We start from the raw sequence: 17341 nt of genomic DNA, 5'->3' as shown, positions 1-17341 counted from the left end.
TCCTGCCCCCACACCCCCGCCAAGGTAGACCTTGTCCCCCGTAAAGATGAGCCCCACCCAAACTGGTTCTACTGGTTCCAGGTAGCTCCATGGTAACCCACCTGAGTTCTGACTCACTGAAGACTGTCTAAAGCATTACTCACTTGTACCATGATCCATTATGTAACACAACATATTTTCAGGTCCTGATATTAGTGGATATTTTCTCCTCCGAATTGAAGACTTCTCCACTGACTGAGGTTTACTGCCTGCTGTCACTATCAGCTCCTCAACCCTGAGAAGTATTGAAATGTTTTAGACTGAAAATACATAATGACCCGTGAAGTAGTGGATGAGGCGGATCAGAGGATCTGGGTTGTGTGGAGAATCCATTCTCCTCACTGGCACCGCCCCTGGTGGCTCTTATGAATAAATACATAACGGTTGTGGGGAAATGTCTCAGGAGTTGAGGTAGAAAGAGTCTCTGGAGGTTGACCCCAGACCCCTCCCCCATACACTTCTCTCACATGGAGCACAGAGAGCGAGAGGGGCAGACAGAGGTAACACACTAGATTAGAGCACTTTTAGATATCTCCTCTTCTCTCTGTTAGATGGAAAAGAAGCTGTAGAGGGACTGTGTGGGATTATTGTCCAGTCAATTGCTAATTACAGAGGCCGTATTAATGAGACTGAACAGAGCAGAGCGGAGATGGAGAGAGAGGAGTGGAGAGGAAATAAGAGGGGAGTGATGAGAGGAGACTGTTATAGTGTGTTCTAATAGAGTGGAATGTGGGGTGAGCCACAGCAGCCTGTCTCTCTCTCTGTTCTACACCTGCAGGGAGGATGATGGGCTCAGGTCAGCTAGGACCTCTTTAATACAGCATTCATTTAATATGACCAGTTCACAGACTTAATATGATACCTTAATCAGCCTGGAGTAGGTTATAAAGATTATACCTGACAGCTACATTTATGTAGAATCACTGGGTATAGGTTAATTGTGTGTGTGTGCGTGTGCTCTCCCCTCAGGTCCAGCTCTCACTGTACACGTACCTGTCTGCAGAGTTTATCGGCACGGCAACCATCTACACCACCATCCGTCGTATTGGGACAGTGCTGCAGCTGATGCACAGTCTGAAGTACTACTACTGGACCTGCAACCCCGAGGCCAGCAGTGGCATTACACCTAAAGGACTGGGTAAACACACAGACACACACCACAGGTCCAGCGATGACAGGCATCTCCTCTCTGTGTAGTAACAGGCTGCCATGAGGCGGCTGTCTGCCGTGTTGGAATTCAAAGTCACCCTGAACTGTCATGTCATCTTCCCCTCTCAGCTTTTTCTCTCTGAAACTATTCAGAATGCCCAGGTTCTGATACAGGCCTATATGGTTGGAAGCAGACCTGTATATATCGTACAGGTCAGGTTAGAACAGTGCTGATAAACCAGGTCTGTCTCTTAAATAGCATCCTATAAATCAAATCAAATTGTATTTGTCACATACACATGGTTAGCAGATGTTAATGCGAGTGTAGCGAAATGCTTGTGCTTCTAGTTCCGACAATGCAGTAATAACCAACGAGTAATCTAGCTAACAATTCCCAAAACTACTACCTTATACACACAAGTGTAAAGTTATAAAGAATATGTACGTGAAGATATATGAATGAGTGATGGTACAGAGCGGCATAGGCAAGATGCAGTAGATGGTATCGAGTACAGTATATACATATGAGATGAGTATGTAAACAAAGTGGCATAGTTTAAAGTGGCTAGTGATACATGTATTACATAAAGATGCAGTAGATGATATAGAGTACAGTATATACGTATACATATGAGATAAATAATGTAGGATATGTAAACATTATATTAAGTAGCATTGCTTAAAGTGGCTAGTGATATATTTTACATCAATTCCCATCAATTCCCATTATTAAAGTGGCTGGAGTTGAGTCAGTGTGTTGGCAGCAGCCACTCAATGTTAGTGGTTGCTGTTTAACAGTCTGATGGCTTTGAGATAGAAGCTGTTTTTCAGTCTCTCGGTCTCTATAGGGCTCCAGGCAAAAGTAGTGCACTATGTAAGAAATAGGGGCCATTTGGACACAGGAGAGAAGTGTAGTTTATTCCACAGAGGAAGTAGATGTGTATTAACTGTGTAATGTGCAATAGTTTAGCCTCTATTGACAGAGTTCACATGGTTAATGATTTCTCATGAAGCCCAGAAAACAAAGAACACTATGACCATTAATCAGCAGTAGGGTGGAGAAATTTGCCAGAGCTACAGACCAGTCCTATATGAAATATTGAGCAGAGCTACAGTACAGATCTATGTGAAGTAGGATACTGAGTGTGTCTGTGGTAGGGAGAGTTTTATATATAGACAGCTCTGGAACGTTCTGCAGTGTTTCTACTCTGATCTGGGGAAGGGTTTGGACTCTCCGGGCTGTTTAGTTTTTCTGATTTTACTGACGTTGATGAATAATAGATATTGTGTCATAGATTGCTTGTTTTGGATGTTCCTACTAACATCTTGGCCTGTTTTGCTTTATTATGTGTTGCAAAACAGTGAGACAAACAGTACTATTGTATAAGATGTTTGTTGGAGTTAGTAGCCATGTTCTGTTTGTTAGACTTAGTAGCCATGTTCTGTTTGTTGGACTTAGTAGCCATGTTCTGTTTGTTGGACTTAGTAGCCATGTTCTGTTTGTTGGACTTTCTGTTTGTTGGAGTAGCCATGTTCTGTTTTTTGGACTTAGTAGCCATGTTCTGTTTGTTCTGTTTGTTGGACTTAGTAGCCATGTTCTGTTTGTTGGACTTAGTAGACATGTTCTGTTTGTTGAACTTAGCATGTAGCCATGTTCTGTTTGTTGGACTTAGTAGCCATGTTCTGTTTGTTGGACTTAGTAGCCATGTTCTGTTTGTTAGACTTAGTAGCCATGTTCTGTTTGTTGGATGTTCTGTTTGTTGGACTTAGTAGCCATGTTCTGTTTGTTGGACTTAGTGTGTTCTGTTTGTTGACTTAGTAGCCATGTTCTGTTTGTTGGACTAGCCATGTTCTGTTTGTTGGACTTAGTAGCCTGTTTGTTGATGTTCTGTTTGTTGGACTTAGTAGCCATGTTCTGTTTGTTGGACTTAGTAGCCATGTTCTGTTTGTTGGACTTAGTAGACATGTTCTGTTTGTTGAACTTAGCAGCCATGTTCTGTTTGTTGGACTTAGTAGCCATGTTCTGTTTGTTGGACTTAGTAGCCATGTTCTGTTTGTTGGACTTATGTTCTGTTTTGTTGGACTTAGTAGCCATGCTCTGTTTGTTGGACTTAGTAGCCATGTTCTGTTTGTTGGACTTAGTAGCCATGTTCTGTTTGTTGGACTTAGTAGCCATGTTCTGTTTGTTGGACTTAGAAGCCATAGTTCTGTTTGTTGGACTTAGTAGCCATGTTCTGTTTGTTGGACTTAGTAGCCATGTTCTGTTTGTTGGACTTAGTAGCCATGTTCTGTTGGACTTATTAGTGTTCTGTTTGTTGACTTAGTAGCCATGTTCTGTTTGTTGGACTTAGTAGCCATGTTCTGTTTGTTGGACTTAGTAGCCATGTTCTGTTTTCTGTTGGACTTAGCCAAGCCATGTTCTGTTTGTTGGACTTAGTAGCCATGTTCTGTTTGTTGGACTTAATAGCTATTAGTTCTTTTTGTTGGCATTTCTGTTTGTTGATTAGCCATTAGTAGCTGTTCTGTTTGTTGGACTTAGTAGCCATGTTCTGTTTGTTGGACTTAGCTATGTTCTGTTTGTTGGATTATTAGCCATGTTCTGTTTGTTGGACTTAGTAGCCATGTTCTGTTTGTTGGACTTAGTAGCCATGTTCTGTTTGTTGGACTTAGTAGCCATGTTCTGTTTGTTGTTAGGACTTTTGTTGGAAGTTCATGTTCTGTTTGTTGGACTTATAGCCATGTTCTGTTTGTTGGACTTAGTAGCCATGTTCTGTTTGTTGGATGTTCTGTTTGTTAGCCATGTTCTGTTTGTTGGACATGTTCTGTTTGTTGGACTTAGTAGCCATGTTCTGTTTGTTGGACTTAGTAGCCATGTTCTGTTTGTTGGACTGTTGTTGGTTCTGTTTGTTGGACTTATTAGCCATGTTCTGTTTGTTGGACTTAGTAGTCATGTTCTGTTTGTTGGACTTATTAGCCATGTTGTTTGTTTGACTTAGTAGCCATGTTCTGTTTGTTGGACTTATTAGCCATGTTCTGTTGTTCTGTTTGTTGACTTATTAGCCATGTTCTGTTTGTTGGACTTATTAGCCATGTTCTGTTTGTTGGACTTATTAGCCATTTTTGTTGGACTTATTAGCCATGTTCTGTTTGTTGGACTTATTAGCCATGTTCTGTTTGTTGGAGCCATGTTCTGTTTGTTGGACTTGGACTTAGTAGCCATGTTCTGTTTGTTGGACTTTGTGTTCTGTTTGTGACTTAGTAGCCATGTTCTGTTTGTTGGACTTGTTTGTTGGACTTATTAGCCATGTTCTGTTTTTGTTGGACTTAGTAGCCATGTTCTGTTTGTTGGACTTAGTAGCCATGTTCTGTTTGTTGGACTTAGTAGCCATGTTCTGTTTGTTGGACTTATTAGCCATGTTCTGTTTGTTGGACTTACTTAGTAGCCATGTTCTGTTTGTTGGACTTATTAGCCATGTTCTGTTTGTTGGACTTATTTCTGTTTGTTGGACTTATTAGCCATGTTCTGTTTGTTGGACTTATTAGCCATGTTCTGTTTGTTGGACTTATTAGCCATGTTCTGTTTGTTGGACTTAGTAGCCATGTTCTGTTTGTTGGACTTAGTAGCCATGCTCTGTTTGTTGGACTTAGTAGCCATGTTCTGTTTGTTGGACTTAGTAGCCATGTTCTGTTTGTTGGACTTAATAGCTATGTTCTGTTTGTTGGACTTATTAGCCTGTTTGTTGGACTTATTAGCCATGTTCTGTTTGTTGGACTTAGTAGCCATGTTCTGTGTTCTGTTTGTTGGACTTATTAGCCATGTTCTGTTTGTTGGACTTATTAGCCATGTTCTGTTTGTTGGACTTAGTTCTGTTTGTTGGAGCCATGTTCTTTAGTAGCCATGTTCTGTTTGTTGGACTTAGTAGCATGTTCTGTTTGTTGGACTTAGTAGCCATGTTCTGTTTGTTGGACTTAGTAGCCATGTTCTGTTTGTTGGACTTAGTAGTCATGTTCTGTTTGTTGGACTTAGTAGCCATGTTCTGTTTGTTGGACTTAGTAGCCAGTTCCATGCCATCTGTTTGTTGGACTTAGTAGCCATGTTCTGTTTGTTGGACTTATTAGCCATGCTCTTTTGTTGGACTTAGTAGCCATGTTCTGTTTGTTGGACTTAGCCATGTTCTGTTTGTTGGACTTAGCAGCTATGTTCTCTGTTTGTTGTTTGACTTATTAGCCATGTTCTTATTTGTTGGACTTATTAGCCATGTTCTGTTTGTTGGACTTAGTAGCCATGCTCTGTTTGTTGGACTTATTAGCCATGTTCTGTTTGTTGGACTTGCCATGTTCTGTTTGTTGGACTTATTAGTTCTGTTTGTTAGGACATGTGTTCTGTTTGTTGGACTTAGTAGCCATGTTCTGTTTGTTTAGTAGCCATGTTCTGTTTGTTGGATGTTCTTTTGTTGGACTTAGTTCTTTGTTGGACTAGTAGCCATGTTCTGTTTGTTGGACTTAGTAGTCATGTTCTGTTTGTTGAACTTAGCAGCTATGCTTGGACTTAGTAGCCATTCTGTTTGTTGGACTTAGTAGCCATGTTCTTTTGTTGATTTAGTAGTCATGTTTGTTGGACTTAGTAGCCATGTTCTGTTTGTTGGACTTAGCCATGTTCTGTTTGTTGGACTTAGTAGCCATGTTCTGTTTGTTGGACTTAGTAGCCATGTTCTGTTTGTTGGACTTATTAGCCATGTTCTTTTGTTGGACTTATTAAGCCATGTTCTGTTTGTTGAGTAGCCATGTTCTGTTTGTTGGACTTAGTAGCCATGTTCTGTTTGTTGGACTTAGTAGCCATGTTCTGTTTGTTGGACTTAGTAGCCATGTTCTGTTTGTTGGACTTAGTAGCCATGTTCTGTTTGTTGGACTTAGTAGCCATGTTCTGTTTGTTGGACTTAATAGCTATGTTCCATGTGTTCTGTTTGTTGGACTTATTAGCCATGTTCTGTTTGTTGACTTATTAGCCATGTTCTGTTTGGACTTATTGGACTTAGTAGCCATGTTCTGTTTGTGTGTTTATTGGACTTATTAGCCATGTTCTGTTTGTTGGACTTATGTTCTGTGTTCTGTTTGTTGGACTTAGTTAGCCATGTTCTTTTTGTTGGACTTAGTAGCCATGTTCTGTTTGTTGGACTTAGTAGCCTTATGTTGTTCTGTTTGTTGGACTTATTAGCCATGTTCTGTTTGTTGGACTTAGCCATACTTATTAGCCATGCTCTGTTTGTTGGACTTATTAGCCATGTTCTGTTTGTTGGACTTATTAGCCATGTTCTGTTTGTTGGACTTATTAGTTTCTGTTTGTTGGACTTATTAGCCATGTTCTGTTTGTTGGACTTATTTGTTCTGTTTGTTGGACTTATTATCCATGTTCTGTTTGTTGGACTTAGTAGCCATGTTCTGTTTGTTGGACTTAGTTTTCTGTTTGTTGACTTAGTAGCCATGTTCTGTTTGTTGGATGTTCATGTTTGTTTGTTGGACTTAGTAGCCATGTTCTGTTTGTTGGACTTAGTAGCCATGTTTTGTTGGACTGTTTGTTGTTGACTTAGTAGCTGTTTGTTGGACTTAGTAGTTGTTCTGTTTGTTGGACTTATGTTCTGTTTGTTGGACTTGGTTGGACTTATTAGCCATGTTCTGTTTGTTGGACTTATTTGCCATGTTCTGTTTGTTGGACTTAGTAGCCATGTTCTTAGTTTGTTGGACTAGCCATGTTCTGTTTGTTGGACGTCATGTTCTAGCCATGTTCTGTTTGTTGGACTTAGTAGCCATGTTCTGTTTGTTGGACTTATTAGCCATGTTCTGTTTGTTGGACTTAGTAGCCATGTTCTGTTTGTTGGACTTAGTTTGTTGTTTGTTTGTTGGACTTAGTAGCCATGTTCTGTTTGTTGGACTTATTAGCCATGTTCTGTTTGTTGGATTAGCCATGTTCTGTTTGTTGGACTTAGTAGCCATGTTCTGTTTGTTGGACTTAGTAGCCATGTTCTGTTTGTTGGACTTAGCCATGTTCTGTTTGTTGGAGCCATGTTCTGTTTGTTGGACTTAGTAGCCATGTTCTGTTTGTTGGACTTATTAGTCATGTTCTGTTTGTTGGACTTAGTAGCCATGTTCTGTTTGTTGGACTTAGTAGCCATGTTCTGTTTGTTGGACTTAGTAGCCATGTTCTGTTTGTTGGACTTATTAGTGTGTTTGTTTGGACTTAGTAGCCATGTTCTGTTTGTTGGACTTAGTAGTGTTCTGTTTGTTGGACTTATGTTCTGTTTGTTGGACTTAGTAGCCATGTTCTGTTTGTTGGACTTATGTTCTGTTTGTTGGATTAGTAGCCATGTTCTGTTTGTTGGACTTAGTAGCCATGTTCTGTTTGTTGGACTTAGTAGCCATGTTCTGTTTGTTGGACTTAGTAGTTTGTTTGTTGGACTTAGTAGCCATGTTCTGTTTGTTGGACTTAGTAGCCATGTTCTGTTTGTTGACTTATTAGCCATGTTCTGTTGTTTGTTGGACTTAGTAGCCATGTTCTGTTTGTTGGACTTAGTAGTTCTGTTTGTTGGACTTATTAGCCATGTTCTGTTTGTTGGACTTAGTAGCCATGTTCCATGTTCTGTTTGTTGGACTTATTTCTGTTTGTTGGACATGTTCTGTTTGTTGGATTTAGCCATGTTCTGTTTGTTGGACTTAGTAGCCATGTTCTGTTTGTTGGACTTAGTAGCCATGTTCTGTTTGTTGGACTTAGTAGCCATGTTCTGTTTGTTGGACTTATTAGCCATGTTCTCTGTTTGTTGGACTTATTAGCCATGTTCTGTTTGTTGGACTTAGTAGCCATGTTCTGTTTGTTGGACTTATTAGCCATGTTCTGTTTGTTGGACTTATAGCCATGTTCTTATTAGTTTGTTTTAGGACTTAGTAGCCATGTTCTGTTTGTTGGACTTATTAGCCATGCCATGTTCTGTTTGTTGGACTTAGTAGCCATGTTCTGTTTGTTGGACTTAGTAGCCATGTTCTGTTTGTTGGACTTAGTAGCCATGTTCTGTTTGTTGGACTTAGTAGTAGCCATGTTCTGTTTGTTGGACTTAGTAGCCATGTTCTGTTTGTTGGATTTACTTAGTAGTTCTCATGTTCTGTTTGTTGGACTTAGTAGCCATGTTCTGTTTGCTTAGCATGTTCTATGCTCTGTTTGTTGGACTTAGTAGCCATGTTCTGTTTGTTGGACTTAGTAGCCATGTTCTGTTTGTTGGACTTAATTCTGTTTGTTGGACTTATAGTTCTGTTTGTTGGACTTAGTAGCATGTTGGACTTATTAGCTGTTTGTTGGACTTATTAGCCATGTTCTGTTTGTTGGAGCCATGTTCTGTTTGTTGGACTTAGTTGTTCTGTTTGTTGGACTTAGTAGCCATGTTCTGTTTGTTGGACTTAGTAGTCATGTTCTGTTTGTTGAACTTAGCAGCTATGCTCTGTTTGTTGGACTTAGTAGCCATGTTCTGTTTGTTGGACTTAGTAGCCATGTTCTGTTTGTTGGACTTAATAGCTATGTTCTTTTTGTTGGCATTATTAGCCATGCTCTGTTTGTTGGACTTAGTAGCCATGTTCTGTTTGTTGGACTTAGAAGCCATGTTCTTTTTGTTGGACTTAGTAGCCATGTTCTGTTTATTGGACTTAGTAGCCATGTTCTGTTTGTTGGACTTATTAGCCATGTTCTGTTTGTTGGACTTAGTAGTCATGTTCGTTTTGTTGGACTTAGTAGTCATGTTCTGTTTGTTGGACTGTTCTGTTTGTTGGACTTAGTAGTTCATGTTCTGTTTGTTGGACTTAGTAGTCATGTTCTGTTTGTTGGACTTATTAGCCATGTTCTGTTTGTTGGATTTTAGCCATGTTCTGTTTGTTGGACTTATTAGCCATGTTCTGTTTGTTGGACTTATTAGCCATGTTCTGTTTGTTGGACTTATTAGCCATGTTCTGTTTGTTGGACTTAGTAGCCATGTTCTGTTTGTTGGACTTATTAGCCATGTTCTGTTTGTTGGACTTAGTAGCCATGTTCTGTTTGTTGGACTTATTAGCCATGTTCTGTTTGTTGGACTTATTAGCCATGTTCTGTTTGTTGGACTTAGTAGCCATGTTCTGTTTGTTGGACTTAGTAGTCATGTTCTGTTTGTTGAACTTAGCAGCTATGCTCTGTTTGTTGGACTTAGTAGCCATGTTCTGTTTGTTGGACTTAATAGCTATGTTCTTTTTGTTGGCATTATTAGCCATGCTCTGTTTGTTGGACTTAGTAGCCATGTTCTGTTTGTTGGACTTAGAAGCCATGTTCTTTTTGTTGGACTTAGTAGCCATGTTCTGTTTATTGGACTTAGTAGCCAAGTTCTGTTTGTTGGACTTCGTAGCCATGTTCTGTTTGTTGGACTTAGAAGCCATATTCTTTTTGTTGGACTTAGTAGCCATGTTCTGTTTATTGGACTTAGTAGCCATGTACTGTTTGTTGGACTTAGTAGCCATGTTCTGTTTGCTGGACTTAGTAGTCATGTTCTTTTGTTGGACTTAGTAGCCATGTTCTGTTTGTTGGGCTAGCTATGTAGCTATGTTGTTTCTCTTCAGTCAGGGTCGTTCAACTAGACACAGCAGAAAACAAAGCTACTCCATCCTAGTAGAGATCACTCTTTGAAAGATCTCGGTGATGAACCTTGTCTGCTGAGACATCTGTTGGATGATGTGTGTGTAGAATATCATCCATATTTGTGAAACAGACCATCGTTCTAGTTTCTAGTTCATCTTCCCGGTAATGTGTTCTTTAAATGAATAGAAGTGTGAGTCTGCCTCCTGTTCAAAGTACTACACTACAAAGGGAATAGGGTGCCATTTGGGATGTAGACAGTGTTTTGCTGATGGTTCTAGAATCCCGGGGGGAGAAACGGAAGAGAGGAACTGTATAGTTGGTCAAATACTGAGGACGGTGTCCTCACCCGAACCTGGAGGTAATTTTATCGTCCTTCTATTTCCATTAGACCTGGTTTTCATTTGACTCAGACGACTGTGGTGTTGCCTCTAGATGGGGAGAGATGCAATGGGAGGGAGAGAGATGAAGGGAGAGGGAGATGGGGAGAGAGCAGGTAGATACTGTAATCAAGTTTTCAATTATAAGAACAAAGCAATGGTGGTTGGAACAGAGCTTTTATTTATTTTTTATTTTTATTTTACCTTAATTTTACTAGGCAAGTCAGTTAAGAACAAATTCTTATTTTCAGTGAAGGCCTAGGAACAGTGGGTTAACTGCCTGTTCAGGGGAAGAATGACAGATTTGTACCTTGTCAGCTCGGGAATTTGAACTTGCAACCTTTCGGTTACTAGTCCAACGCTCTAACTACTAGGCTACCCTGCCACCAGCTGGTGCAGGTGTACATCCCAAATGGCACCCTATTCCCTATATAGTGCACTATGTTTGACCAGGGCACGTAGGTCAAAAGTAGTGGACTATGTAGGGAATAGGGTGCCATTTGGGACGCAGTCACAGTTTGTCTCTGGAAATGTTGCTGCTGGTTTCTCTAGTCTGTAAATAGAGAGCCATCAAATTAAACCAATGCATCATCCTCTCACACACAGACACTGCAGTGCAGGCTCAATTGCTCTCAATCCCTAACATGCTCTCGCACACACAGAATCTATCGCTCTCTCTCTCACTCTCTTTCTATTTTGCTCTGTCTTTCTCTTTTGCTCTGTTAGACACACACTCTGTTGGTCCTACTCCTCGTATGTAGTCACATACTCTGAAGTCAAATTTCTAATTTCAGGTCTCCACACTCCCAGCGTCTGGAACTGATCCATTTGGATAGGAGCCGTAACAATATTGTCTACATTCCAAATGACACCCTATTACTTATATAGTGCACTACTTTTGACCAGAACCCTATGGTGCACTATAAGAAATAGGGTGCCATTTTGGACACCACCAATATTGTCTAATCTTGAGCAGGGCTGAGAATCTGTGTATCCTCCCAGTGAAAACATAGAGTATTGATCAACCCTGTGAAATATTATCCAATGCTATTACTGCCTGCTTTATCTGAACCAAGTCAAGGGTGAAAGTGAAATTAGGTCAATTTCCTAAGTATCTATAATAAAATGTGTATATGAAGCACGCTCTCATGATGGATTAATTACCAGTCCAGTCACACTGACTCACTGTAGCGAGGAGGAGAAAGTGGATTTCTGCGTTAATAACACAAACATAAATCATTTATCAATAAAGTGAACCTTATCCTCCTCCTGCCCAATACCCTCAGGGCAGGTGGACTGAACCAACCAATGAGAGCCTGAGAATCAACAGTTGTGACTAAGTTGGATTCAGCATGTGGATGCAGCTGTGTTGTTAAGGATGCTGTTATCTAGCGACATGTTCTGTCCCTGTACTGTGTTCTCAGACGACTTCTATTAATCAGTGTCACAAGGAGCTGAGGGAGCCTGTGTTGAAGGGGTTCCATTGATTTCTGAGGGGAAATAGGACAGTCAGATGTTGGATTAAATTGTGTCTGACAGCAGAGGACTATCTTCACTCTGGAGATACGTTCTTGTGTGTAAATTAATAGCTCTGTGTTATCGATCTCTCTGTGGCAGCAACCTGTCCACGTACGTAGGATGCCACCTTTCCAAGTCAGTTCTTCACATTTCTGCCATGCCAGAGCTTTCCGGTCAACTAATTGCTGTTATTCTGAAGTGGAAACGTCTAGGAGCAACAACGGCTCAGCCTCGAAGTGGTAGGCCACACAAGCTCACAGAACGGGTCCATCGAATGCTGAATCGTCTGTCCTCGGTTGCAACATTCACTACCGAGTTCCAAACTGCCTCTGGAAGCAACGTCAGCACAAGACGTGTTCATCGGGAGCTTCATTAAATGGGTTTCCATGGCCAAGCAGCCGCACACAAGCCTAAGATCACCATGCGCGATGCCAAGCGTCGGCTGTAGTGGTGTAAAGCTTGCCGCCATTGGAGCATTGGAAACGCTTCACCATCTGGCAATCCGACAGACTAATGTGGGTTTGGCAAATGCCAGGAGAACACAACATGCCCAATACATCATAGTGCCAACTGTAAAGTTTGGTGGAGGAGGAATAATGTTCTGGAGTTGTTTTTCATGGTTCGGGCTAGTCCCCTTAGTTCCAGTGAAGGGAAATCCGAACGCTACAGCATAAAATGACATTCTAGACGATTCTGTGTTTCCAACTTTGTGGCAACAGTTTGGGAAAAGCCAGAACCCCAACAAACACCATTTGGATGAATTGAAACACAGACTGCGAGCCAGGCCGAATCGCCCATCATAAGTACCCAACATCACTAATGCTGTTGAATGGAAGCAAGTCCCAGCAGCAATGTTCCACCATCTAGTGGAAAGCTTTCCCAGAAGAGAGGAGGCTGTTATAGCAGCAAAGGAGGGGCCAACTCTATATTAATGCCCATGATTTTGGAATAAGATATTGGACGAGCAGGTGTCCACATACTTTTGGTCCTGTAGTGTATTTACTCTACGCGCTCAAATACAATGTGTCTTAAAACCACAGAGCAGAGTGAAGTTAATGATAATAGATGTTGTATCAGAGCCTAGTGCCGGGCTGCAGCTGTAATCAATAACCAACCGTCTGTAATGTGTCATATCTGTCCTCTCATATTTGATCTCTCATCTGGGTTGGGCAGTGTTATGCATACAGCACCGTGTTGAGTTGTACTGCTCTCTGTAGATTTCTGATCGCGATAGATTGGCTCTGAGATGTGAAGTCAATTTCAGACGTGTGTGCGTGTGCATATTGATCCCTGTGACTCGCTCTGTGTTTGTCCTCAGATGGTCCAAGGCCCACCCAGCAGGAGATCATCTCTCTCAGGGCTTTCATGTTGCTGTTCCTCAAACAACTCATCCTCAAGGTACTGCACATAAACACTCACACATCCATTCCAAAACAAAAACAGTTTGTTTATTATCTCCACCAGAGAAAGGAACCATGGGTAATTGCTCTGGAACCATAATGTCCAATCAGCATGCAGGTTCAGGTCCGTCCGTGTTGTTGTGTTCAAATCATTGCTTAGCTTCAACAACATGGCAGCAGGCTCCTTTTCTGCAACAAATAGGCCTGCAGCCCGAGGCCACTACAGAAATAAGCAGAACTTAAACAACGGAGGGAATATAAACTGGCTACCAATAGAAAATATCTACCATTCTGTACAGCATCAGCTACATACGCACACGCACGCATTCACAGCTCAAACAACAATTAACCTCCAATCTGTTCCTGCTGAGATTCTGGTTCCTCATCAGAAGTGTTTAAACGTTACATCACTGTAAAGTCTCTGAACAACAGGAGACTGGGGAACAAACACTGAACGTGCTGCAATATTATATTAATTTCACAAACCAGCATTTGTCAACTGGTTCCAGAATGAGAATTATTATCCGTCAACAGCTTAGCTCAGCACTGGCATTGATTAACAGTGCCTAGGTCTATCTCCTGGATACTGGCATACAAACACCCTGGTGTTGACTACACTATCTAACAGACCTGCCAGTGATCATTAAGCTAACTAAGGCCGTTTCCCATCTGTTTCTGTTACTCGTAGGAATAAATCACTTCTTGAGTGAGTCTGTCTGTTACTAGTAGGAATAAATCGCTTCTTGAGTCAATCTGTTTCTGTTACTAGTAGGAATAAATCACTTCTTGAGTCAATCTGTTTCTGTTACTAGTAGGAGTAAATCACTTCTTGAGTCAGTCTGTTTCTGTTACTAGTAGGAATAAATTGATTCTTGAGTCAGTCTGTTTATGTTACTAGTAGGAATAAATTGCTTCTTGAGTGAGTCTGTTTCTGTTACTAGTAGGAATAAATTGCTTCTTGAGTCAGTCTGTTTATGTTACTAGTAGGAATAAATTGCTTCTTGAGTGAGTCTGTTTCTGTTACTAGTAGGAATAAATTGCTTCTTGAGTGAATCTGTTTCTGTTACTAGTAGGAATAAATTGCTTCTTGAGTCAGTCTGTTTCTGTTACTAGTAGGAATAAATCCCTTCTTGAGTCAGTCTGTTTCTGTTACTAGTAGGAATAAATCACTTCTTGAGTCAGTCTGTTTCTGTTACTAGTAGGAATAAATTGATTCTTGAGTCAGTCTGTTTATGTTACTAGTAGGAATAAATTGCTTCTTGAGTGAATCTGTTTCTGTTACTAGTAGGAATAAATTGCTTCTTGAGTCAGTCTGTTTCTGTTACTAGTAGGAATAAATCCCTTCTTGAGTCAGTCTGTTTCTGTTACTAGTAGGAATAAATCACTTCTTGAGTCAGTCTGTTTCTGTTACTAGTAGGAATAAATTGATTCTTGAGTCAGTCTGTTTATGTTACTAGTAGGAATAAATTGCTTCTTGAGTGAGTCTGTTTCTGTTACTAGTAGGAATAAATTGCTTCTTGAGTCAGTCTGTTTATGTTACTAGTAGGAATAAATTGCTTCTTGAGTGAGTCTGTTTCTGTTACTAGTAGGAATAAATTGCTTCTTGAGTGAATCTGTTTCTGTTACTAGTAGGAATAAATTCTTTCTTTGGTCAGACTGTTTCTGTTACTAGTAGAAATAAATTGTTTCTTGAGTCAGTTAGTTTCTGTTTACTATTAGGAATAAATTGCTTCTTGAGTGAGTCTGTTTCTGTTACTAGTAGGAATAAATTCTTTCTTTGGTCAGACTGTTTCTGTTACTAGTAGAAATAAATTGTTTCTTGAGTCATTCTGTTTCTGTTACTAGTAGGAATAAATTGTTTCTTGAGTCATTCTGTTTCTGTTACTAGTAGGAATAAATTGTTTCTTGAGTCAGTCTGTTTATGTTACTAGTAGGAATAAATTGTTTCTTTGGTCAGTGTGAAAACGTGTGTGTCATTTCTTAGGACCGAGGCGTGAAAGAGGATGAGCTGCAGAGTATCCTGAACTACCTGCTAACCATGCATGAGGTGAGTGGCAAGTCCCCATGGTCCTGGGCTATAGCGATGTAGGGTTGAGAGGTCTGTCCATTGATGATGCTCTACTGTATGGTGCTGTAAACCTCTCTCTCCCTCTCTCTCCCCCTCTCAAACCTTTCTCTCTCTCCCCAACATACTCTCTCTCTCCCCTCAACGCCTCTCTCTCCCCCTCTCAAACCTTTCTCTCTCTCTCCCCAACATACTCTCTCTCTCCCCTCAACGCCTCTCTCTCTCTCTCTCTCTCTCTCTCTCTGTCTCTGTCTCTGTCTCTGTCTCTCTTTCTCCCCTCAACGCCTCTCTCTCTCTGTCTCTGTCTCTGTCTCTGTCTCTGTCTCTCTCTCTCTCTCTCTCTCTCTCCCCATCATACTCTCTCTCTCCCCTCAACGCCTCTCTCTCTCTCTCTCTCTCTCTCTCTCTCTCTCTCTCTGTCTCTGTCTCTCTCTCTCCCCTCAACGCCTCTCTCTCTCTGTATCTGTCTCTCTGTCTCTCTCTCTCTCTCTCTCTCTAGGATGATAATATCCATGATGTTCTCCAGCTGGTAGTGGCTCTGATGTCAGAACACCCAGCCTCCATGATTCCAGCCTTCGACCAGAGGAACGGCATACGGTACGCAACAGACACACACACACACACACACACACACACACACACACACACACACACACACACACACACACACACACACACACACACACACACACACACACACACACACACACACACACACACACACACACACACACAAGGCACAGCCCTTGGGGAACAAAGCCCACTTGCTGTTGATGCACAAAATGCATGTAATAACATCACATCTCTAATACTGGAGATTGTGTTGTGAATCTACATGATACCTTTTGAATAATTCACATATTCTGTAAGACATTTTACGATATTAACATTTTCATTTTATATCAGACATGGATGATAAAACATACTGTATGAAATATGAATGTATATCAGCCACTGACTCCTGCAGAGTGCTCAGCATCTTCACTGCAGGAAATGGGATGGCTCTGTTTTGATCAGGAAACTAATTTAGTTGTCACGCCGACACACAGACTCTCAAAACAGACAGGGAGGTCTTTCCCTGCACACCCAACTAGTTCAGTCTGGTTTCATTGTAACCGTCCAAGCACTCTATTTCCATTATAGTGTACTACTTATGACCAGAGCTCATAGGGGACACAATCATTAACGGGGCCATGTTTAAATGTGATTCATATGTCTCCTGTCCTGTTCCAGGGTGATGTACAAGCTGTTGGCGTCTAAGACTGAGAGCATCAGAGTCCAGTCCCTCAAAGTCCTGGGATATTTCCTCAAACACCTGGGGCATAAGTGAGTTATTATCCCTCTCTCAATGAAAGACTGTCCCCAAGAGAGGTCTGGATCTATGAAAGACATTCTCATCTTCTCTTCTCCCCTTTACTCTTATCCCCTCTTCTCCCTTTACTCTTCTCCCCTATTCTCCCCCCTCTTCTTATTCCCTCTTCTCCCCTTTTCTCCCCTCCCCTCTTCTTATTCCCTCTTCTCCCCTTTTCTCCCCTCCCCTCTTCTTATTCCCTCTTCTCCCCCCTCTTCTCACCTTTGCTCTTCTCCCCTCTTCTTATTCCCTCTTCTCCCCTCCCCTCTTCTTATTCCCTCTTCTCCCCTTTACCCTTCTCCCCTCTTCTTATTCCCTCTTCTCCCCTATTCTCCCCCATCTTCTTATTCCCTCTTCTCCCCTTTTCTCCCCTCCCCTCTTCTTATTCCCTCTTCTCCCCCCTCTTCTCACCTTTGCTCTTCTCCCCTCTTCTTATTCCCTCTTCTCACCTTTGCTCTTCTCCCCTCTTCTTATTCCCTCTTCTCCCCTCCCCTCTTCTTATTCCCTCTTCTCCCCTTTACCCTTCTCCCCTCTTCTTATTCCCTCTTCTCCCCTTCCCCCTTCTCACCTTTACTCTTCTCCCCTTCTTCTCCCCTCTTCTCCCCTATTCTCCCCTCGTCTCCCCTTTGTTCTTCTCCCCTCTTCTCCCATTTACTCTTCTCCCCTCTTCTCCCATTTACTATTCTCCCCTCGTCTCCCCTTTGCTCTTCTCCCCTCTTCTCCCCTTTGCTCTTCTCCCCTCGTCTCCCCTTTGCTCTTCTCCCCTCTTCTCCCCTTTGCTCTTCTCCCCTCGTCTCCCCT

The 17341-nt window shown here is 41.5% G+C and overlaps 1 protein-coding gene across 5 annotated transcripts in view; it reads left to right on the top strand.

Annotated features, from left to right (window-relative positions):
• LOC135546348 (neurobeachin-like) overlaps positions 1–17341 on the top strand; it is a 334302-nt gene that overhangs the window by 86409 nt on the left and 230552 nt on the right. For all 5 annotated transcript variants that reach the window (XM_064974700.1, XM_064974698.1, XM_064974697.1 and 2 more), the window contains exons 13-17: positions 1009–1177; positions 13043–13122; positions 15109–15171; positions 15689–15786; positions 16423–16515. In XM_064974700.1, coding sequence (XP_064830772.1) covers positions 1009–1177; positions 13043–13122; positions 15109–15171; positions 15689–15786; positions 16423–16515 — 503 coding nt within the window. The remainder of the gene's footprint in view (positions 1–1008; positions 1178–13042; positions 13123–15108; positions 15172–15688; positions 15787–16422; positions 16516–17341) is intronic.

The sequence above is a fragment of the Oncorhynchus masou genome, chromosome 9 (genome assembly GCF_036934945.1).
Source record: "Oncorhynchus masou masou isolate Uvic2021 chromosome 9, UVic_Omas_1.1, whole genome shotgun sequence".
Taxonomy (NCBI): domain Eukaryota; kingdom Metazoa; phylum Chordata; class Actinopteri; order Salmoniformes; family Salmonidae; genus Oncorhynchus; species Oncorhynchus masou.
This window is presented reverse-complemented; position numbering and strand designations above follow the sequence as displayed.